Source organism: Melospiza georgiana, chromosome 2 (assembly GCF_028018845.1).
Source record: "Melospiza georgiana isolate bMelGeo1 chromosome 2, bMelGeo1.pri, whole genome shotgun sequence".
Taxonomy (NCBI): domain Eukaryota; kingdom Metazoa; phylum Chordata; class Aves; order Passeriformes; family Passerellidae; genus Melospiza; species Melospiza georgiana.
In genome coordinates, this window is record NC_080431.1 from 3,706,560 (window position 1) to 3,729,999 (window position 23,440).

Consider the following 23,440-nt stretch of genomic DNA (forward strand, 5'->3'; position numbering starts at 1 on the left):
ATACATATTTTTCCTCTTTTTCAAACACTTTTATTTTCTTTTCAGTGGGATGCCATAACTGAAATGGATGAACACAACCGTCCCATCCACACTTACCAGGTGTGCAACGTGATGGAGCCCAACCAGAACAACTGGCTGCAAACCAACTGGGTCTCCCGCGACGCCGCGCAGAAAATCTACGTGGAGATGAAGTTCACCCTGAGGGACTGCAACAGCATCCCCTGGGTGCTGGGCACCTGCAAGGAAACCTTCAATCTCTACTACATGGAGTCAGATGAGCCTCATGGAGTAAAATTCAAGCCCAACCAGTACACCAAAATTGATACCATAGCTGCTGACGAGAGCTTCACCCAGATGGACTTGGGCGACCGCATCCTCAAGCTCAACACTGAGGTTCGTGAAGTTGGGCCCATCAACAAGAAGGGATTTTATCTGGCTTTCCAGGACATTGGAGCGTGCATTGCCTTGGTGTCAGTCCGTGTCTATTACAAGAAATGCCCGTTCACGGTCCGTAATTTGGCCATGTTTCCCGACACCATCCCAAGGGTGGATTCTTCCTCGCTGGTGGAAGTGCGGGGCTCCTGCGTGAAGAGCGCTGAGGAACGCGACACCCCGAAATTGTATTGTGGGGCAGATGGGGATTGGCTGGTGCCTCTGGGACGGTGCATCTGCAGTGTGGGATACGAAGAGCTGGAGGGTTCCTGTCATGGTGAGTAAACATTGTTCGATTTTTCTTTTCTTTTAATTTTAAGAATAGTCATATGCTGTCATATTCTCTTCCACTGTCCATAATAGTTTTGAAATTACTTGAGAATAAGGTGCTTTTCTGTGGTAGTGGCTGTGAACAATGGTATTTCAGTGGCTGCTGAGGCTGTCTGCTGTGATTCAACATTGGCTTTGTAGCAAAAAGGGGGAGAGAGCATCTGTACCCATCCTTTACAAAAATGACTCTGCTATTTTGCTCAAGAATTTCTCAGATTGAATGGTGTTAGGCAAGCTGCACAGCAACCTTGGATAATAGAGAGCATTAAAAGCACTATGCACTTTAATCAGAAAATGAAGTTCTCTTTGTTGTCTGATCTTGCTGGCATTAATTATCAAAATACACTCATTGCAAAGATACAATGTTGACAGTGCCATTATTGGAAGCCAGCATAATTTTGTACATAAGGTCAAAAGGTTTCTCTCTTAATGGGATAAGGATTTTCTCTGAAACTTTAATGCTGAGTGAATTCCTGTCCATTATGCAAGTGAGTCATACGCTAGATCTGTACATGAGCAATATAGGCAGCAGCCAAAATCTACCAGAAATGTTTTCTGCAGTACATTGACTCCACTGGTTTATTCAGTTGGTCATCTGATCTGCTGAGCAGGACCTTCAAAGTGAAATGGAGTACCCAAAGCCACGAGTTTTTGCATATTCCTACCTATTTACCCCAAGAATTACAAATTACTGCTTTAGAAAATTCTAATCTAATAGAGCTTCCACGTGTTTTGAAATAAATTTCATAGGTTGCTGTTGTCTATTTCATCTTCTACAGTTAATCTAAATTTTTATGATATTTTATTTCTGGCAGTTTTTCAGAATACTTTTGTCTTACATGGCTTTGTGAATGTCATGCCCAAGGCAAGCCCAACTGCAGGCGATGCTTTCATAACTAAAGAGCACAATTTAATTTCTGTAGTTCTCGCTGTGCAGTGTGTAAACCATGAGTGGAAGGGCTCCTCCTGTTCAGGGTGGCCACGTTTGTGCCAGAGCTCGTGGTGGAGATGCATGTTTGGACAGCTGGCAATGCATTGGTACAGTGGGATTTTTTCAGTGTGACTGTTGAGGGTTGTGAACTGAACCATGATGTGTGTGTTGATAGACATCTTTCAGACAGACATAATGTTCTATTTTAGACTTTGCTTCTTGCATGAGACATGAATAACAAATTCTGAGTTTAAAAGAGTTGTTGCTTGTTAGTAAATTCTGAGAAAACTCTTTAATACTCATTCAATTAAAAAATACCTGAATATTGCGAACTCTGAGGGGAAAATGTTTAAAATTTACATTGAGCTTCTTTTCAGAGAAGCAGAGTGGGGGACCAGGTGGGGAAGAGTAAAAGCCATTCTATCTTAGCCTGATAAGACCTGATCGATATTTAGAAAATTTTCACATCTTTTGGGTCCTTCCCCCAAACCCCAACCCAAAGCCCTTTTGTCCCTCCCAGTCCCCTGCTGGAGTTGCAAATGTGAATCTTGCGAGTGTTTTGCGCCATTCTGTCAGTGCTTTGTACAGGCATAATCTGTGACATACTCAGGAGAACCATTTCTTTTTTCTGCATGAAAACAGAATAGTAATTTTGCATTTTGAAGTCTGTTCTGAAAAATAATTGGGTGATGGGAAATACTTGTTGATACTTTAATATATTTTTCCTACTTGCCCATGGTGTCAAACTTTTTATACCCCAGCCTGTGGCTCAGTGGGGAATAAGCACTTCATGGCAATATGGCTGATCTGTCACAGAATTTATTCTTTAATTTCTGTTTTGATATTTGTGGAGATACAGACTCTCTATTCACAAAACACTAAATGGCATAAGGAAAGATATTCTGCCATTGTCATTGCTCATCATTTTGCAAAGCAGCAAGAATGGGAATAAAACTGGTCTTTGATCAGTTTTACTGCTGCTGTTAAAATCATAGGTTATTTTCAGCTGCCTAAATCTCATTTACCTGCTTTCCTAACTGGCAACATTTCAATTATTTCAATATATGTCACATTTATGCATCTCTCTCTGTGGATCTCTCAGTATTCCCTATCCATTGCATTTTCTTTAAAAAGCATCATTTCAGAGCCAAAGTGTCTGAGAAGAATTCCCAACTGGATTTAAAATATCCATACCTGTTAAATGCATACCCAAATGGCTCCAGTTAGTTCAGAGGCATATTAATAGGGAATTTTTCAGTAATTTGGGACTGTCTTCCTTTTCTGAAGTCAGTGGGGGGAAAAGTGGCATTGACTGCAAGAGATTGCCAGGTATTTGTGTGTTCTGTACTTTTTGTAATGGAATAATCTGGAATATACCAGTCTTTTCTAAGTTTAGTATGTAAACAATCAGTCTTTGATTTGAGTCTACTTTTCAAGCTTTTCCCCTCAAAATCCTGAAATTTGGATATCATTCACATGTTCTTTTGTATCTTTAGGCATAATAAATAAATTAGAACCAGTAATTTGGCAATGCAGATCAGAAATGTCTCTGATATGAACTGCTGGCTTTGCTAATTCATTTACATCAGCCCCAAGTTTCAGGTTAGCAGGAGGAAATGCTGCACAGGGTTCTGGTAAACAGTAATTAAAAGTGGCGTGTTCAATACTCTGTGTTCTCTGAATGTCAGCCCAAGATACAAGTTGTGCTGAATTTAGCAAATGTATAATATATACAGGTCATATCAGGACTTTGTGGTGGGGTTTTTCACATAGGAGCAAACAATCATGACAAGGAACCTTTTATAAATTGAATCATAATGGTTCAGTTCTGTTAGGGCATGATATAGAAGTAATTGGATGACTGTTAAGTGAAGTTTGACTTTTCAATGATTTACCAAAAGTTATCTGAATTATTCAAGGTTAGGAATTAATTGCAAAGAAAAATTCAATTATATATAGCAAATACTAATTATTATGGTAATTTCAGATTTTGTTTTAGTCTTAACCAACCAAACACAGTGCAGAAGTGTATATTGCCAGCCATAAAAAATTGATTCTTCTTGAGGAATATGCTTAGGAAGCCACCACTTCCAAAGTGGGATATATTTGGTATAGCTGAAGGAATGCTAAGTGTTAAGAGTGTAAAACAACAGGCGCTGACAGACTCACCTGGCTTATTTTAATTGAAACAAATGGAGTAAGAAATGAAAATGTAAAATTCAAATTCTCTGACCTTGAGTTGACTGAACAACACTTCCTAGGGATACTAATGCCTGAACACATGGAGTTTTTAATTGAACAAACAGTTCTTTCCATTATTCATCACCTGAATTTGTGGTAATGTTTCAGTGTTAGGATTTCTGCTTGGCAGCTGATCTTAGTGTTCTTTAGCCCTTCCATCTGATCCAACTGGAAACTGCTCTCATTTTCAATTAACTAATCCCCTCCTCATATATATGTATATATTTATCTATGTGTATGTATATACCTGTAGTGTGGCTTTGTTTTTTGGAAACCAAGCAGTTGATGTTACAGTCATGCTTTAGTTACCTGTGTGCTGGCATCAAAACAGGAAAAGGAGGGTATAAAGTACTTTGGAACTGTAAGATACAGTGTTGTATAAGGTTCCTTTTGGGTTTTCTTCTATATGTATATTTGCTCATGAGATCAGATCTTTACCAGGCACTGACAGAAGCATCTTTAAAGGAAAACCATAGAAAGATAATTTAAATTGTGTTTTAATTGGTTGTCTTTTTTAAAAGTATCTGTGACTTATCAGATCAATTTTTAAAAGCTGCATTAATTTTTTTTCAAGTAAACAGCCATCTATTTACTGAAATTTATAACAGATCTTCAACTTTGTGACTGCTCTGAAAGGAATTCACACTTCTTTCCTGTGCTTAGGCAGGGATGGTCTATTTGATGTAATTTGTGAGTCTGCAGAGCTATAGATTTCACCATTTCAATGGTAGTACTTGAAACCTTTGTGACTATTGGTGAAATATATTTTTCACTGAAAAATTTCATCTTTGGCCTTTGTGAGGCTGCACATCTCTGTGAACACTCAACACAAATTTTATCTTTAAATTCTGAATATGGATAAAGTTGAATTATGATTTGTCAGTCTCAGATTCTTAGATGGAACTGCTAAATAGTTGGTTTTAGTACAATGCTAAAACAAGGACAGGGAAAAAAATAGAAGTTGCGGGTAATTGCAAATGTGTAGGTTAGAGTATGGAAAAATAATTGATAATGACCCATTCAAAGCTTCTGAATGTATTTAACCACATTTAGCTGCTAGCATGTGGAAAAACTCTGAACTCAAGGCCTGTATACATTGGGAAAAAAAGAATATTTACCGTGGACAAAAATTTAAATTACTCTCTGATCTGAGGGGACACTGCAGATGCTACTGGCAGTTCCCATATCCAGGTTCTAATTTCTAAATGGCAGGTCGTGTTCCAAGCTATTTCAGGCTGTATCTCTCATTTGTACTTTTTCCGCTTGCACAACAAAAACCATTTTGTCCTTAAGGCTTGCAATTAGTGTGAATTAAAACTAACGTTGTTACCTGGCTGAAATAGGAGGTAAATGAGGGATGGTGAACTGTGGCATGGATGGGATATTACTTACTGTCAAAAGGATGAATTTTTAGTGAGTTGTACTAATCTCGAGAGGTCTGACTTGGCTGGATTCAGAAATTTCACCTTTTTTCAACGCTTTCAGGTTGTTTTGATGGCTGTTTCTGGTTTTGAGTTAGTTTGTTGTGTTTTCATTTGTTTGGACGTTTCAATTGTAGCATTTTTGTATCGTCTTTTCAGTGCCTTAAAAATGGGGATATTTAAGTTAGTTACAGATTTTGATGTTTGAGGGGATGAGTCTTTTTGGTTTTGGGGTTTTTTAGTGTCACAAATTTGTAGGAATTAAATAAGTACCCAAAGGCGCCTGTCTTCAATGACTGCCTGAGTTAACAGCCAGGAAAATCTCAGTGCCATATAAATTCACGTTGCAGCTCACAACCAACCTTTTTTTACTTAATCTCTAGCCATCTTCAGATTGTTCAGCTGGATAAACACAAAAACTCTGATAAAACAGCTGAACAGGGATGCTGCTTCAGAAATAAGGATTTAAAGGACAAAAAAAGTCCTTTACATTTGATTTTAGATAGTAAGGGAATTCCAGTGATAATAAATTGTTTGCAAATTCTTGTCACGTCATACTTGCATTATTTTGAACAAATAAAGAACCTTACATTAGTCACTATAACCTGCTTTTGAAAATATTTCACTGCAAAAATTCAAAGCTTTGATTTTGTAATTGCACCTAGATAAATTATGCATAAGTAGAAAACTTATTGTTTGCAAACTGAATTAATGTTGGAAATTGCTGGTTTTCACTCCAATACTGAAATGTGCATTGAATCAACACCTGCTTTGATAGCAGAGCAGGGAAGCCAGCTGAGGTTAAATAGCAAGTTTGAAACTGAAAAACTTCAATATTTTCTGTTTGTACACACAGACATGAAACTTCAGCAACAAAAGCTTGCTGATAACACAAGTGTGTTTTGCCTCAGGTTTTGCTCTAGTGAATATTGCTGGATATTGATCCTACCAACTATCCTTGATAAACAGTAGACAAAAATTGTCCAAGGGACTGCAGGGATTGATTTTGCTGTTGTGTGTGACTTGGTAACAGAGCTGCATGATTTGACATTAGCAGCAGCCCACAGTAAATTAGTTACTTGCTCTTACTCTGCTGAAAAAAGTGCAGTGCAGTGATGGCCACATGGAAGAATTGTGGTACTAATGGGAACAAGGTGTTTAACTTTTACAGAAAGTACAAATACAAGCGTGTCTGTACATCTATTTAACTGTATATAGACGAAGTACAGTGTAAAACTGCTTGTTATTTTTGAACTTGAAGTTGCCAAACAGCAGGACTGACAGCTTGGATGCTGTAGTGTGGCAGGAGGGGAAGAAGGAATGCACTGACTCTGTGTTCTTGTCCTGTGTCCCTCACTGTCATAGGATTTGTCCTCAAAATGTGTGTCACATCCTACAGACCCTATCAGAAACTGTGACCTCCATTATTGGGTAATGCAGCTTTTCCTTGCTTGCCATGTTTGTTTTTGGGGTTTTTTCCTCTTCTGTGAGACATTACCTAAAGCTTCAGCTGAAACATTTCACATTAATTTGCCTTGGAAGGATGTTCATTGCACTTCACACATGATCTACCTTAACTGTTTCAACAATCAAATGTATCAAACGCAGGTGACTTTGGGAAACCCTTGTCCTGCTGTATTTACTGAATGTAGAATTTCAGCATTGTTTGCTTGCATCTTCCTGCAGCTGGAAGAAAAGTGTGGTGGGGGTTTTTTATGACTGAGCATATCCTCAGCACTTGAGTTTGCTCAGTGTGCTGAAAATGTACATCTGAGTTTGGAGGAGGTCTTGTGTGACCAACAAATGGAGGAGAGTAAAACCATAATGCTTCACTTACAAAGGCCTGGTAACACTTGTGGAATACAAAATGCTTTGTGCTACTCATGGAAGTTGCTAAAACTTGTGAAAGAGAAATCCTTTGAGAGGATGCTGTGACAAGCCTTGGCTCCAAATTTACAAAGGAACAGAGCTGTGTACACAGCACAATTGTGTTTTAGGATTTCCATGGTCATTTCTTATAGGAGAATAACAGTTCTGGCGCAATAATAAGGGCTTGATATATTTGTCTTTGGAAATTCAGTTTCCAGAACTGTTATTCCTGTTGGAGCTCTGAAAATAAATAAAAGCAAAGAGAAAACATTTTAGTCATAGTGCTTAGTGAAAGTTTGCAAAATTTTTACACTACAGTAGATTATTTTCAATAATGATAAGAAATCTGACTCAATTTGTAGAATACATCTATCTAATTATATAATTATATGTAGTATAATGGCTCAGAAATTCTCAAAATCTAGGAATTAGATTTTTTTCTGTTTGAAGATTTTTTTTTTCCTTAGGCTCCTTAGCAAAAGCACTTAAATTTGTGCTTTGAAATAATTGAAACATTTTAGAATATCATTATTATTTCAATATAGGTTATGTCCCCTTCGAGAACCCATAACGTGGAGACTCAAAATCTGAAGATAATCACCAGCATTTCCTCCGAGGCAGGTTATTAATCAGTAACACATTCACAAATAAACCATAAAGCATGTTCTGTAATGAAACTGTTCCTGTAGAGGTTTAGAATCATTTTATTCAGTCAATTATTAAAGCATTTGTGCTGAGAAATATAATTTCAAAAGTGATCAATAAGAGGTTTTCTCTGGCGTGGCCTAGGAATCACAAGCAGGAGTGAATGCACAGAGAGATTTCTGAGGATGTTTGTCTTGAATACAAAAGAACATGTGTGGGGGTTTAAAAACTTGAACTATCTTTACTTTTTGCAAGTCTCAGTAATAATGCAAATGAGACAAGATTCCCTTTAGCCACTACACTCTGCCTTTTCTTACTGAAACTTATAGTGGAGAATAATATAAAAAATTAGTATCAAATTAGAAAAACTTATGTAGACTATAAGGTCATTCTGTGCCAGAGAATAACTTAGGTTTTAAGGGCAGTGATATTCAAAATGTTCTCAGAAACTGCACCAATCAAAATATTTTTTGTGTGAAGCTTGTTTTGGGCAAAGCAGTTTGGAGGCTGCTCACAAGCTTAAGTTCTTGCTAAATGGGGAAAAAAAATTGGATGGCAAAGGCAGTGCTGTTAATGACAAAATTTAGAACTGACACCTTTGTATAAGAGAAAAGGGAAAGGAAGAAAAACTCCTGTGAAAGGGGAGGCACCACTTTGAGATTTTTCCATCCTCAGTAGTTTCAAGAGAAGTCATGAGGATGGATTGGCTTCTGAGCTACACTGCTGCTGGAAGCCTCTTGCAGGGCTCTTGGCAGGAGGAGAGGATCAGTAACTGGAACTCCAAAATGTCAGCTACCTTAGGTTTGGATGGCAAATTCTGAGAAAGACATTCTAGACATAAATTAACAAAGGTTTACTGTTTGACATGTCTCACAGTCCCATAATGTTTTATTAGATGTGCTGAAAGTTCTCCCTTAAAGGGTTTAGTGGAATTTTTTTGTTTGGATTAGCTTCCAGCCCTCTTAATTTTGGGACCTTAATTGGAACTTTTAGGAGTCCCATCAGATCCCAGGAGAATATTCTGCTGGGAAGAGCCCTGAGCTTACTGAGTTTGCTGACCTGGAGAGGGTGGCCTATTGAGGAGATTGGAGTGAAAGATTCATTACTGTGAATCCCTCCATCCTGCAAAGTAAATATCCCAGCATGGGAAGGTGATCCTTGGGACCCAACCTGCTGCAGTGAGCTTGTGCTGTTCTAGCTGTGTGTCTAGGGATGTGTGCACTAAAAGCAGAATAAATTATGCAAAACAGGTCTCGTACCTACCAGGGAAACATCTAACACAGTCAAGGACTGCACTTGAAATGTCTCTCTTTAGAGGAAAGTTGCTTCAAAGGGATACTGATCAAAGCATGAATAAATTCCCAAAGGACATGGAAATGTATGGATAGAGAGATTATACTCCAACTGCTAACAATGAATGTTTAGCTATTTGGTATCTGGCTATTATATAATAATAGTTATGGATGTGAAATGTCTTAATTTTGCTGTGACAGCTTGACTGTATTCCCAGATGTTAAATATTTCAAAGCTTATCTTACATATATTCATAAACAAGATGAAAGTGTTAATTCTAATTAAAATGATGCACAGTTCAGTAGCAGCCCTAATAAAGTCCCTGTGGAACAGTGAATTTAATAGCAGTCTATCTTTTATGCAGAATCAAAATGTAGATTTCAATTTTACTGTAAACCAATCTTCAAGGAGAAACTGAGCAGTCAAGATGGAAGAACCGAAAAATTATTTTAAGGAGTTATTTCAATATGTGCAGAATTTTACATACCAGTATCTCTGTGTCATGGTAATTCAGAAAGGAATTGGGGGAGGGGAGTACAGGCAAGCAACAACCCTTCCCAAATTTCAAGAGTGTCCTGAAGTACATATTTCACTTGGTGAATATTTATAGGTCGTGCTTGTGGTAAAAGTCCTTGTGATACTTGCCTGTTAAAATTTTTCTTTCAATTATTTTTTATCAATATTTGATAAATCACTCTTTTTAAATGTAATTTAATACTTACATGTATGTTTTAAATGTAATTTAATACTTACACGTATGTTTTAAATGTAATTTAATACTTACACGTATGTTTTAAATGTAATTTAATACTTACATGTATGTTCAAGATGCCTTCATAAGGATAGCAAGAACTTAAGCGTGGAATTATTGGGAGGCGAAAGACTGGGATAAAAGATGTAAGGGTATTTTTTTATTTTAAGGCAGAACAAATTTTCTACAATGTTTAACAGAAAAAAGAAAAGAAGGTAAAAAGTCAGGAGATGGTAAAGACTCTGAGCAGAGTCCAAGGGGAATGCCTGGAGACAGGGTTGGTTTGTACCATTTAGGATACCAGGAAAGGCAAATCCCAGATTATGAGGAAATGTGTATTTTTCTTTTCAAGATCTGAATAGGGATTCTTTGACATGCAGTCAATTAATGATGGGTTTAATTACTTCTGTGTGTATTTCTTATTTTAAACTAGGAATTATTACCATTTTGCCTATTTATCTTGGTTTAATGTTATATACCCAGTTATTGCAATTAGCAGATCATGTTACACTGTGTTAGTAAGAGAAATTCTGTGAAGGAATTTCATTTTGCAAAAAGTCTTTTTCAATTCTTAAGAAAGACCTGAATTCTCGTCAGAAGAAAGTTCTGGAGGAAAATTTAGGTTGATCAGAATTTTTTTTTTGCCTTCTATGTTCTTTCCTTACAAAACATTAAGTAAACTGATAGTACAAAAAGAAAACAATTACAAATTCTTACTGCGGTATAGAAAATTTAAAACTCCATTTTAAGAAGCTTTTGGACATGTGGATGTGTTGGATTTTTTTTTTTCTTTACTGCAATCACATGAAATGCTTAACTTTTGTCAGAAGATCAGATTCTAATCACAAGGGTTTAGTATTTGGGGTTTGAGGTGTTCATGTTTGTTTCAGTTTTTGTGGTTTTGTTTCTTTAAGTATTTCACTTATATTTTGGGTTGTATGAACTATATTGGTTTTTTTGACTTGATCAGGTGACTAAAAGTTTGAAATCAAATTTCATGTTTTAAACTTCATAAAAATTGGTGAAAATCCAAATATTTAGTGAAAAGTCCCCAAATAATGTTTAACTGAAAAACAGCTAAACAATTATAGCAGAAGAGGATGAAGTCTGTATATATTGTTAATATCCTAGAGGAAATGGTCGCAATATTGACAAAATCCCATTACAGAGATTTTTCCCTTTGCACTGTGGATGTCTCTGAATGGCTCCTTGTCAGTCTGTGGAGGGCTGGCTGTGCTTCTCCTGCTGACCTTCCTTAGATTTTCCCTTTGATCAATGACTCAGGTTAACTGGAAAAAAAAGTTATTTTCACCCTTCTTTTCTATGCAACTGATGTGTTGAACTGTTCATTAACAGTTGTGTCCCAACCTGTTCATAGCCACCACCAAATTTTGCAATCGTGTCTGGTCAGCTGGCATCACCAATTTTCAACTTAAAAATGCAAGAAGAGGCAAAAAATCATTATTAATCAGGATTAATCTGATAGCAGGAGTGAGATGATATGGGGCCATATGAAACAAATCATACATTTCTTTCAAGTTAGACATGAGGTAGACTTGCAGATCATTATTGAAATATATTTCTTCTGGTCTGGACTTTTTACAGGGCTGTTCAGAACTTCCAATGATAAAAGTTGATTTGTGCTTATGGAATCACTGCACACTAAGCTCAGAATTTTCAATACCAAACCATTTAATCATCAACAGCTCTGGGTTCTGATCCTGATAAGACTTCTTAAATGAATTTGGAGATGGGGTGATGGTGCAGTTTGGGGATAGTGAGTCTAAGGTCTGTAGTTTCCAAAGGAAAATAGTGACTAATTTATGTTAGCGTCATGGAAATGAGAAACAAGTCAGTGCTTGGCTAATTAATAACACATCAAGAAAAAAAATCTAGTTATCAACTTTATAGCTCCATAGTCCTCCACTATTGTGATTTAATACTTATGCAGCACTTCTCTAAAAAGTTTGTCGGGTGCTTTGTTTTAGGGCTTTGTTTGTTGGTTGGTTTTTAAGTATAAATGTGTAATATATGAAGAAACATTGCCAGGAAAATCTACTCAGAGTTCAGCCTGTTTCATGCTACGAATCTGAAATGTGCAGATGGATTATTGTGGCATTTTTAAACTTAGACATAACTTTGTGATGTATTTAAATCTAAAAATGTCATAACACAAACTCCTGTGAGTAGAGAAAGCTTGCTTAAACTGAGTTCCTTCTTGAAAGGAGGAAGTGCCCAACTAAATGAGAATAAATTTCACAGCAATCCACTCCTGCTTGAGGTAGCTATTGCAGAAGAAGTAATGACAATATAAATGAAAATGTATATAAATGTAAAAATCTGCAAGTAATTTGCAGATTGCTTTCTGTGGTCATATTTTGTTGTGTTAAAAATACAGATCACACATAGCTTATGGAGAGAAGTAATCTTTTTTTTTTAACTGTAAAATAAAAATGTGAGCAGGCTGTCCATGGATAAAATGATATGATTTCATAAAATACATTGCTGAGTCTAATGATCCCAAACTAACCTAATCATTTTAAAAGGCAGCCTTGAGATTCCTCTCTTATCCCATGAGCCTTGAATTGGCATAAATTTCCTTCTGGCAGTACTGTAAGAGAAAAAGATCCACAGATGAAATACTGTTTGATATCTTAGCACTTTTGTACCAGTGCCTAAGTCTTCTTATATTGTCAACATACTTCTTAAACATTTTCCAGTCTTTTCATCTCTTCTAACCAATGCTGCAGTGTCCAAGAAAGGATTCTTACTGTGCTACTGACTCTTTTGCATATATTGTAAATGTCTTTTGGAAAGCAGCAGTTTTGTGTGTAGAAAGAAGTATTTTATCCTCAGTGTGAAAGCTCTCATTTCAAAATTCTCAAGTTTTCAAAGGGTTTTTTTAGTTATTGTTGTTTATGAGTTGTGGTTGGGTGGTTTTGGTTTATTTTTTTTCCTCGAAGTAGTATCCAGTCTTCTTAGCCATAAAAGTAATATAATTTGTAAGAAATAACAAGCAATGGTGGAATCTACTGGGCAGTAATATTTACAGTTAGTTAGAAGAGGAATTGTATAATAAAAGATTTTCCTTCAAGAGAAACCTGTAAAACTGATCTTTGCTTCTGATTTATGGACATTGCTACACTTGAGGAATAAATTAGGTAAACCTGAAGGAGCTGAAAGCTCAGTGGCTATAAAACAACCTATTGATTTTTGACTAAATCTCTGTCTTCAGTAGTTTTTACAGTTGCCTGCATCCAAAGAAGCCCACAGTGTAGCTACCACGGAAGCAATTTAAGTAATTGCTATTTGATTGGCTCTTTATACCTACACCTTATTTCTCCTCATCTAAGTGTTAATAACAGCAGCAGAGCAATTTAACCTGAAAATCAAGGACAAGGGCACAATGAAACTTTCCTGTTAATGCAGAAGTGACAGTAACAGTAAAGATGCTCAAGTGGTATTTATTTTTTTGCTTTAACTTTGAGTGCATCAGCACTTTCACTTTTCCACATAGATTCTCTTGGGTCTTTCTGCAGCTACTTTTTCTGTTTCTGAAGGGACAGAGATTGTGCTTTCTTGTTTGCTTTTGTGGTTTTTTTTTTTTTTTTTTGTTTGTTGGGGGCTTAGTTTGTTTATCAAGAGGACTTCAGCAGAGATACAAACCATGGGCATTTTGAGGAATAATCGAATGCTTACAATGTCTGTCATTCCTGAGAAAAGCTATTATTAGCTTTATTCCATGATAAAGCTATTGCAATGATAATATGTAGCTCTTTTTCTCAAAGAGAACTTGTGCCGGAGAGAATTGCATGATCTCAATTCTGCCGTGAGCAATTAGCTGTGGCAGGTATCTTGAAAAGGGGATAACTTGAAAGAAACCTTCAAGTATTTTTCTTCATTAGTCTTCTGTGCTAGTGACAGTGGGAAAATGCACTGAATCCTTAAAAATGTTTAAAAATCAGTGGACTGTGCAGTTTGAATATATTGAGTATACAGGAGGTCAGTGGTGTTTTGTTTGAGCTTTACCATCTTCGTAAACTTGCTTAATATCCTGTTAAAATCATCAGCTTAAAAATATTAGTGTTTAACCTTTGCTGTGTATCTTAAAGTAGTTTTTATTGGGTCTGAAATGTTATTACACTGCTGTACTCTGACCTTCTTGGAGCATTCATTCTGCATCCAGACTGTGCTGTAGCAGGGTGGAAAGGGGGCAGAACTGGCTTTTTCATGGAAAACAGTGGAAAATAGGCTGTCAGTGTATTTGAAAACTGTTTTGGCTTCCCTGCAGAATTACAGCAGGCATATTTGTGAGATTTAAAAACAGAGACAAATGAGTGAATCTGTTTTATTTATTAGCCGCATCCCTGAGATATTTCACTCTTCACATTTAAATATTGTCAGGACATTACATTTGAAAACACAGAAATTCCCCTGGGAGAGTGTTGTGGCAGAGCTTGCTGTAGTCAGTGCTCATAATGCATTTGCCAAGGAGTGTTTATCTCTGTCTTCTCCCTCAGGTTGTGATGCTCCTCTTCTGAGGGGATGTCTGCTGGTCAGTGCATTTCTCATTCTTTCAGAACAAGCATTTGCATATCAAAGGCCCGATAGGAGTAAACACACTTTACACTTCCATCTGTCATTCTCTTCCCATTGAGACACAAAATAAGAGCAGTGTAGCAAGCAAGAGGTTTAATTTTTTGTTCTTTTAATTCTATACCATTTTGCTTTGAAATATGAAAGATGCCTGGGTTCAGTTTTCCATAGCTGTTTTTTCTTTCTATTAAGGTCTCTTGACTGAAGCTACCCTAAAAATAAAATCAGTACTCCTTGGAAAAGTGGCACTTGGGAGACAAAAAAAACCAAAACAACAAAACCACACTATTCTTCATTTCTTAACTCTGTATTTTATAATATTTAAAAAGAAACAAAAGAAATCATCTCAGAACATCTTCAGTCTTTGTCCAGTAATAAAACTTGAACTCTACATATCTTTATCTTCTTCCTAATTAAATATTATTAATACTGTTTTCTAAAGCAAGCGTAATTTTTCAGTGTCTATGAGAAATGAGAGCAGTTTTGTTTTCATTTCTCACTTCTCTTGCACTGGTTCCCAATATAAATTTTTCTTTGTGATTTCAAGGAATTAACTTGTTCATAAACCAGCATTAGGGCTGTGTTAGAGGTTCCCAGCAGTGATCAAAGTGCCATTATTCCAAGTGTGTGCATTCAAGCTTGTTTTGAAACCTGAACTCATCCATTTAGGGGGAGTTTGGGTGAGCACCCAGCCCACCTCTCTGCCCATCTCAAGCAAGGTGTCACTGGTGTGGGGAACAGCTGCATGAGCATCCCAAGGGAGCAACAATTCCTCTACTTATTACTTTTACAATTCCTCTACTTATTAACCCCTTCTGGGACAGTCTCCACAAGCTCAGCAGGGAAAACACTACTGGGACTCTGCTCTCTCCCATCCCAGTGTGTGTTTCCATTGAAGCAATAGATTTCCCCCTTCAGTGTGCATCATGGAACTTTCAGAATGAGAAATCCAGATTCAGTGCTGAGTTTTCTAGTCTCTTTTCCCTTTTCATTATTTCTGAAGCTCTGCTGTTCATCACTTGACAGGAGTTCATTGTGTGAGACCAAAGAGAAAATCATCTGAAGTTTTTATTTATTGTAGCTTGAAACCAAATCTGGATTTGCTGCCAAAGAATTTTACTGTCTTTGATGGAGAGGATGAGTTCAGAAACTCTTTGGAGCGTGGATCTCATATTTTCACTTAAACCTGTACGGTACCAAGCCCAGTAGGGTCACAACCTCTGCTGGGTTCTTTGAGCAGTATTTTAAAGCCATAAACTTCTAAGGCATCTGCTTGGCAGTTCAGAATGCTGGATGCAGCCAAAGGCCTCACTCTCTCTTGTCCTTAGAAGTCATCTTTTTGACAGAGGTTAGTGTAGGAAAAAAAATACTCACTAAATCGATCAACTTTTGTGTCCAGTAAAAACAAAAAATTGCTGTGAAAGACCTCTAAATGAAGCTGGAGGTTTTCCTTTTCCCCTCAGTAAAAGTTTCACAGGATAAATTAATCTGGAAGAACCACTGTGCAACTGCATGGGCTCAGTCAGTGAACAGGTATAGCTACTGAACTAAATTATCTTCTCTCATGTGGGGATGCAACACAACAAACTTTAAGTGCCAGACAAATATGTCAAAAATAAGGCTCTAATATAACAGAATGCACACAAGGAAAGTATCTTGAAACATTTTACTGCTTTCCTTCATCACTTTATTTATGCTTCTCATTCCTCATCAACAGCAGTGCTGAAATAATTAGAAGAATATGTTCAATTTCTGGCATTTCTTTTCCCAGTCTTCAGTTTGTAGAGCTTTGTTCTGATGGACCTGTTAGTGGTAGGATTTTGAAATAGAGGGGATTGTTTTTAAAAAAGTAGATGCCTGTATTTCCTTAGCAGAGGAAGTTGTTTCATAACTGGAATTTTTGATCTTGGATACCATAACTTGAAATTTGTCCTCTGCTTTGCTTGAAGGGGACACAAGTGACCCAATAAGATTTCTTCATACAAATTGTGCTGTAAATTAGGACAGTGATGTAAAGTGGCATCCAGTTCTTACAAGGGTGCTTGAAAAACTGAGTTACTATTCAAGTTGAGTTGAAAAAGAGAATTTTTAAAGACCTGAGATTTTTTTATCATGACCAATAAGTCCAGTAGACTTTTCATAAAAGAGAGAAATTTTGGGAAGCTCTTCAAGGCTGTTGTCCCTTTTAGTGATTACTTGAAATGTTGCTTTTCTTTCACTTAACCTGGTTGCTTTGCCCTTTGAAAGCCACAAATGATGGTCTTTGAGAAGGAGGAAACAAATCTTACTTTCTAATTGATGCCAGTGAAAACCACCCTAATGCTTGCACCATGTTTTTAATTTGTTGTGGTCGTATCTTTTGTTCCAATTGGACTTAAGATGTAAAATCCTCTATTATTTTAAAGATTTTACTTGTGGCTTTGTGGTTAAAAAGACCTACACGTATCATTGCCATTTTTCAGAAGTACATATCTGGCAGTTGGATTATATGATTGTTGCAGTTTCCATCTGTTCTAATTAGCAATATTTTGATAGGTCATCCAGCTAAGCATTTATTTTTAGTTTTGAACTGGATATTCAAAGGTAGTGATGGCAAGTTTGTATTTGTTATTGTAAAAATAACAATACATTGCACACACAAAAAAATCCATTGCTCACAAAAACACCCAAGAAAGAAAGTAATTATATGTTTTTTGTTTTCTACCTCTAAAGAAACTTAAGCATGTAATACAACTACTTCCCATTCTATTTATTAGTAGTTATAAATTTGAAAGGGAAAATGATGCTTTGAAAAGTCTAAATATGTAGGTGTAGAGGTTTCAATTTTACGTGATTTCAAGTCTTTCTTTGGTCTAATGAAATAAATGAGCTTATCAATCTCCCAATACTGTTTTTTTCCACAAGGCATTTTAACATTTTGGAAGGGCTGGATTAGTTTAGAAGTTATCCTTTGCTATTAATTTCTCATAAACTTTGAATACATTTGGGTAATGAAGAGGGACTGGAAACAAATGATGCAAATTAGGACAGAAATATCTTTACTGGGCCTTGATTCTGTGTCTTGCTGCAGGTGGCAGCAAAGCCAAGAAACATTATGCAAACAGAGACACATTGTCTGAACAACTTCAGAGCTGTGAAAAACATAACAAATTCTGATAAAATTTAATGGCACATAAATAGCTTCCAACATGATTGAGAAATTTGAAATGCTTTGCTGAGGCAGAAGAATGAGTAGTTGTTTGTACATTTGCTAAACTTTGGGGGATATTTTTCAAATACCTTCTTGGTAATGGAAGAGTCAAAATCTATTTTTTCTTCTCAGTTTCACATGGATTAGATTAAAATGCAGTCAGTGTTGCTACTTTTAAGTTGTAAGGTAAGATTTTTCAAAAGTATTTTTGTACATCCCTCCATATATCAGCAGGATAAGCCCACAGAGTCTCTGGAAAGGCTGAAATCTTAATTAAAGGAGTTTCATATTTTACATTAAAAAGTCTTTAAGCTGTTTTAGCCTCTCAGAAGACATTGAAATGATATTGTAGCAATAAGTAAAAAAAGCTCTGCCTGGATTGTTCCAACAATGAAACAGTTCAAACTGATCTTATCCATTGTGGCTGAACTCACCTTTACATAAATTGATAGCCTGGAGGTTAATGAGGGAAGATCATAAAATAGCTCCAGGAATCTTGGGCTTTACAAGGTCAGCAGCGTTGTGGAACTGGGCTAGACAAAGAAGGAGCCTAAGCTGCCTTAAGCTGCCTGTGTGTGTTTGGCCAATTGCAGTGTCAAAAGTGGAAAGCTTCTCTTTAATGAGAGTACATCTATTGCACTATTGATTCAGACAGCAGCTGAAGGGGGAAAAGGATTGAAAATTTCATATGAAGCAGGGGATTTCTTTGAGAAGATGGTCAGGTCATACAAACTGATCAGTGCTGGAGGAATGAGGGCTTGTGTTAGCATGGTGGAGTAATCACAACAAAAGTAAGAAGTCAGATGCTTTGTGTTTGTCAGGAAAAAACCTCAATCAGTGATATTCTTTAGAGATATAGCAATACTAAGGAAATATTTTATAAGGTAATACCCATGCCATATTTTGTCCTTGTGTTATTTATATTAGCTAAATGCTCTAAATGGTAGAACAGAAACCTGTTATGTCTAAGTGGTGTTTAAAAGCTGTTATGAGAACTTTCCTAAAAATAAACGTAACAGCCTGTTTTGGCTTCCAAAAGTGAATGCAGAGTAAATGAGCTGTTGCTGGGCAGTGCAATGTCTACAGCTTTAGCTCAGAATTGGCTTTTTAAAATCATTTGTGCAGGCTTGATGGCAGGTGAGGGAGCTTTTCAGTAGGAATAATGAGATTATTCTTCAGATGTTTATGAAGCAGGGAAGCACAAAAATGCCTGACTGGAAAGGTGGTAATGAGGGTTGGTGTTTGAAGCCAGCTGGGCAGAGGGGAGCTGGTAGAATGCCAAGGGAAGTGAGCTTGGGTAGACTACGAGCAGCTCTCAGGAAGACAAGGGGCTTGTATCTTACAGTATAAAGAAGAAAAAAGGAGAAAAAAATGGGATGTAAAAACCTGTAGAAGTGATCTAATATTCTGAACAGGGATGAGCAGAGCAAAATGTGATGTCAAGGCAAGAGAGAGGGTGTTGCAGTAATTCAGTGTTAATAAATGAACTTGAATGTCTTGGGGATGTAATTAAAAAAACACAGCCAATATCCGTCTCCATGGAGGAGAAGGCAGCATTTTGGTAGGAGTCTGGTCATTTAATCTACTGCACCAGTGGCTAAGAACAATATTTATAAAGCTTTTCTTGAATTATGTTGATCAAAGTCCATTTGAAAAGAAGCTTGGTTGTGCTCATCAATTAATGCTTCCCTGGATCATCCAAAAGATGGTAATTTTTTGTTTTTAATTCATGGAGATAAGTAGGAAATAGAAAACTATGAATATATTGAATATTTCATGTAAGAGCAGGAGTTTCCAGAAAGAGGGACTTCCAACCTTACGTGCATTGTATATAATCGAAATAGTAGATTTTAATTTGTTTGCCTATGACTCCAAGGAAAGATTAATTTGTTTTGTTACTTTGTACTCCTTTTACTTTTTATTTATTTTACAACATATTATCGAAACCCATTATATATATATATATATATATAATAATGATATATTAATATATAATATGGGATTATTTAATGTTTTCTCTTTAGACACATATTTTTGGGTAATTTGATCCTGTTATGATCCTCTTACAGTATATTAAAAATGCATTTCCCATACCCAGCTAGAAAAACACACACTCTCGCACATACTGAGGCTATTCTTTATTTTTTCCAGAATTACTTTATGCGATGCAGCTCTGAATTCCTTCACAGATGGACTGTTCTTGTTCTTCCAGTGGCTGAGGATAATTATCATAGCAATTAGATGAAGAGATGGGGTTCCATTTCACATGGGATGCTGGGTGATTTAGATTGATCGAGTGAAAAGTGACATGAGTTTGAGTCTGAGGCTTGTGTTTGGGGGCTTTTTTTTTACATAATTCTATTTTCAAATATTTGTGAAACCTCTGCCGAAGCATTCTCACTGTTTAATGCTCTCAGAACATATGCTTATGGTCTCCAGTGCTTTCCAAATACCTCCAGCATTGTCATTTTGTCTTAAGCCCAGACTGTTCATTTTGAAAAATGTCTAGTGAATTTTAGAGGCTATTAAGCATTGCTGTAGTGCCAGTTATTTTTCAATTGAACTTGTCACTTTTTGTGCAGATAAAACTTCTTTTGCTTTCATGCTACTTGGAATAAAGGTAAAAAGGAAATATTATCAATTATTCTACTAGAAGTTATTGCAATATAGAATACTGCATTTAACATATGGCTTTATTATTTTGTTAGTATTTTACATACCTTTACCCAGGAGAATTAATTTACTTCGAGAAAATTTTTATCTCTCTTGTAGACTAAGGTAGAGCTGTTGTTCCACACAAATATGATTTGGATAGAGAGAACAATGAACAGTATTTCAAAGTAAAGACACATAAGGAAGAGAATATTATTTCCTATTTTAGTTTTGATGTACAACACTTGGCCTTTTATTTGAAATTGTGTTTTTCCAGGAATAGGCTGCCCACTTTCAGGGATTTTTCATTTGATTTTTCATTTGATTTTTCATCTGCTTCTATCTGCATCTCCCAAAATGTCCTATAATTTGATGAACCTAAATCTCAATATGAGAGCTGTTCTTGAAATGGTCCATTCTGTGGTAGAGTTTCCTTTTTTGACCTAAGGAATTAATTTTTCATCCTGCCTGTGTGCAGCAATGATCAGTGCTGCAGTGACATCCATGGCCTGTGTTCTGGTGCTGGGTAACCCTTGTGGGATGTTTTATGGGAATGCAGTCTGTGTCCTGCTGACGTGAAATGAGCGAAGCCTTTGCTCTCACATCACCAGGGATGATTGTGGCACCTAACGAGGCACACGCAGAGTCCCTTTTAACAGAAGATTTCTGTGTGCTGTGCTTTGTTTTCAGGACAGGCTGCAACTACAGGAACTCAATCCCTCGAGGGCACATTGGCAAACCACATAAGAATTTGTAGGGCATTATTTACCTCTAGCTATAAGTCAGGCCATTGACTGTAGACTATTTTAGTCCCCAGTATTTGTTTTATAACAAGAAATCATGAGATTTTTGAGGTTTTTAAAAGATGAGTGTGTGAGGATGGCGATGACTGATGCCATACATAAATAACTCTGAGCCACAGAGGTGTCTGCCTTAGCATTTGTGCTGTTACCAATCATCTGGTACCTCAGCACCTTCCATTTTTAAATCAGTGCGCAGGGACATTGCTGATGATTCTCATGGAAATGGAATAAGGCTGCTTGATTGGGAAAGCTTTGATTGCAAGTGTAATCTTCACCAGAATTACTTGTTGCCAGTCAGGTGTGCAGGGGAGCGCAGATCACACACAGCGTTCCCTTGGGTTTAGCACAATATTTGTTAAACTGCAGTCTTTGGTCGCCCTGAGGTTGCTCAAACTACTGCTCTTATTGGCACCAATTCCAAGGATTCAGAGCATATAAATTATGGTACCAGGCTACTGGAACCTCTTCCATTTTCCCACTGATTATCCAAGTTAATCCAGTGCATCATCCAAAGGCAGCATTTTCAATATCCCCAAAGGAAGGCTCAGCTCTTGCTCTACTTTGTGTTCTTCAGTGCAGCCTGGAAAAGTTTGAACTGAGTCTACCACAGTCTTGCTTTGCTACTTGCTTTCTTCTCAGGTGCATCCATGCAATCTGTAACATTTACTTCCATGCATGAGAAATAAGAGTCTGGTTCATCTTGTCTCAATGATTGCATAGTCTCAAATGGTTTGATTGCAAAGTCTTACTAATCATGAATCTGTACAAAATAGAAAGATATTCATATAAAACCTGTAAGTTTATTTGCTTACCTTGTTAAGTGTTTTTTACATGGTTGTCTTCTCAACAACTTGAGATCCAAAGCCAAATAGAAAATCAAAGCAGTAATGTCCTAAAGTGTCATGAACTAAATTATTTAAAGGACTTTCAGTATCCCCAGAAAAACCTGTACACTCAGATCTGGATTGGAGATGTTTGCTCTCAAAATGCCTCACATCATGAAATCCTTCAATACTGGGAAACTTTAGGTGACACTTTCTGCAGAACTGGGTCCCACATACCTTGTACTTAAAGCCCTGCAGAAGCCCTGAGATTACCTTGACCAAAGGTTGTCTTTATGCACCTGGTGTGAAGTGAAGAAGGGAAGCTGCATGTTGGCTATAGCCAGCCCCACGCCTAAGAATGTTTGTGTTGCCATTTTGAATTGTTTTGGGGGGAAAATTACCTGCAGCTAACTAGTGATCATGAGGAAAGGAGAAGGGACTCTGCAGTTACAGACCTCATTGTCTCTGTGATGTGACTTGTGCTCTTCCAACCTCTGCACGGTTGGAGTCACAATATTTCCATGTTTTCCATCTGATAACCTGACTCAGAATTCACCTCAGTACAGAATAAGATGTTAGAGTGTTTAGGGGTTTCTTGTAAAACCACCAAATGTCTGATGAATGGACCTTGCTGCAAAGTACCAGCTGGAATGGTACTAATATTTCAAGCAGAGCACAAAATCTATAACTAATTTGAGCCTTAATTTGAGTAACACTTTTGAAAAATAGTCATCTATAGATGCATTAATTAAAGCATCGTGTGGAACATCCTGACCAGTACATAATTTGACATGTAAAAGTCAATATAGTGAAGTCGAAGGGTAAAATAATGAGGTACTTAGTGATTTGAATTCCTGGGATCAGAGGGGCTTGACAGAAAATTCTGGGTATTGGAATCTTGTACTTATTGCAGTTTTCTTCTTTGCTAACTTTGGAAATTATATTATCGCTTATCAATTCTAATTGATTTTAACTAATTTGTAGTGACCCAGATACACACATTCCTTTCTGTTGTGCTGGCACTGGAGTGAGAATAATTTAATCTAATTGTATTTGCCAGATCCTGCAGCGACAATATCGTAATTTTTCACCTTATTCTAGAAGAAAGAGGCTTTTCTTTACCATGAAGAACAAGAAAGTGTAATTGAATTAAACGCTGATGAGCATCTTGAAAATCTTTTGGTTTTCACTTCTGTTACACTTTCCAGCACTGCCATCTGTATTCCATTAAGCTAAATGAGAGATGTTGAGGATTAAAGTAGGGGAAACAATAAATAAAACTGGTGCTAACCAGATACACCCAGATTCCAGATATGCTGTGCTCTTTTGATTCTGTTTTAACTCTCTTTCATACACAGCTGTGGAGATACACTTATATAATTTTACTGATGACCTTCCCTTATCCACCTGTTGCCTAACTCTTTAACTGTTGAACCAGTCACATATATTGTTCTGAGCTTCA

At 36.8% G+C, this 23,440-nt stretch overlaps 1 protein-coding gene across 6 annotated transcripts in view; it reads left to right on the forward strand.

The window, feature by feature from the left end:
* EPHA6 (EPH receptor A6) overlaps nt 1-23,440 on the forward strand; it is a 370,217-nt gene that overhangs the window by 84,551 nt on the left and 262,226 nt on the right. For all 6 annotated transcript variants that reach the window (XM_058018768.1, XM_058018770.1, XM_058018769.1 and 3 more), the window contains exon 3: nt 46-709. In XM_058018768.1, coding sequence (XP_057874751.1) covers nt 46-709 — 664 coding nt within the window. The remainder of the gene's footprint in view (nt 1-45; nt 710-23,440) is intronic.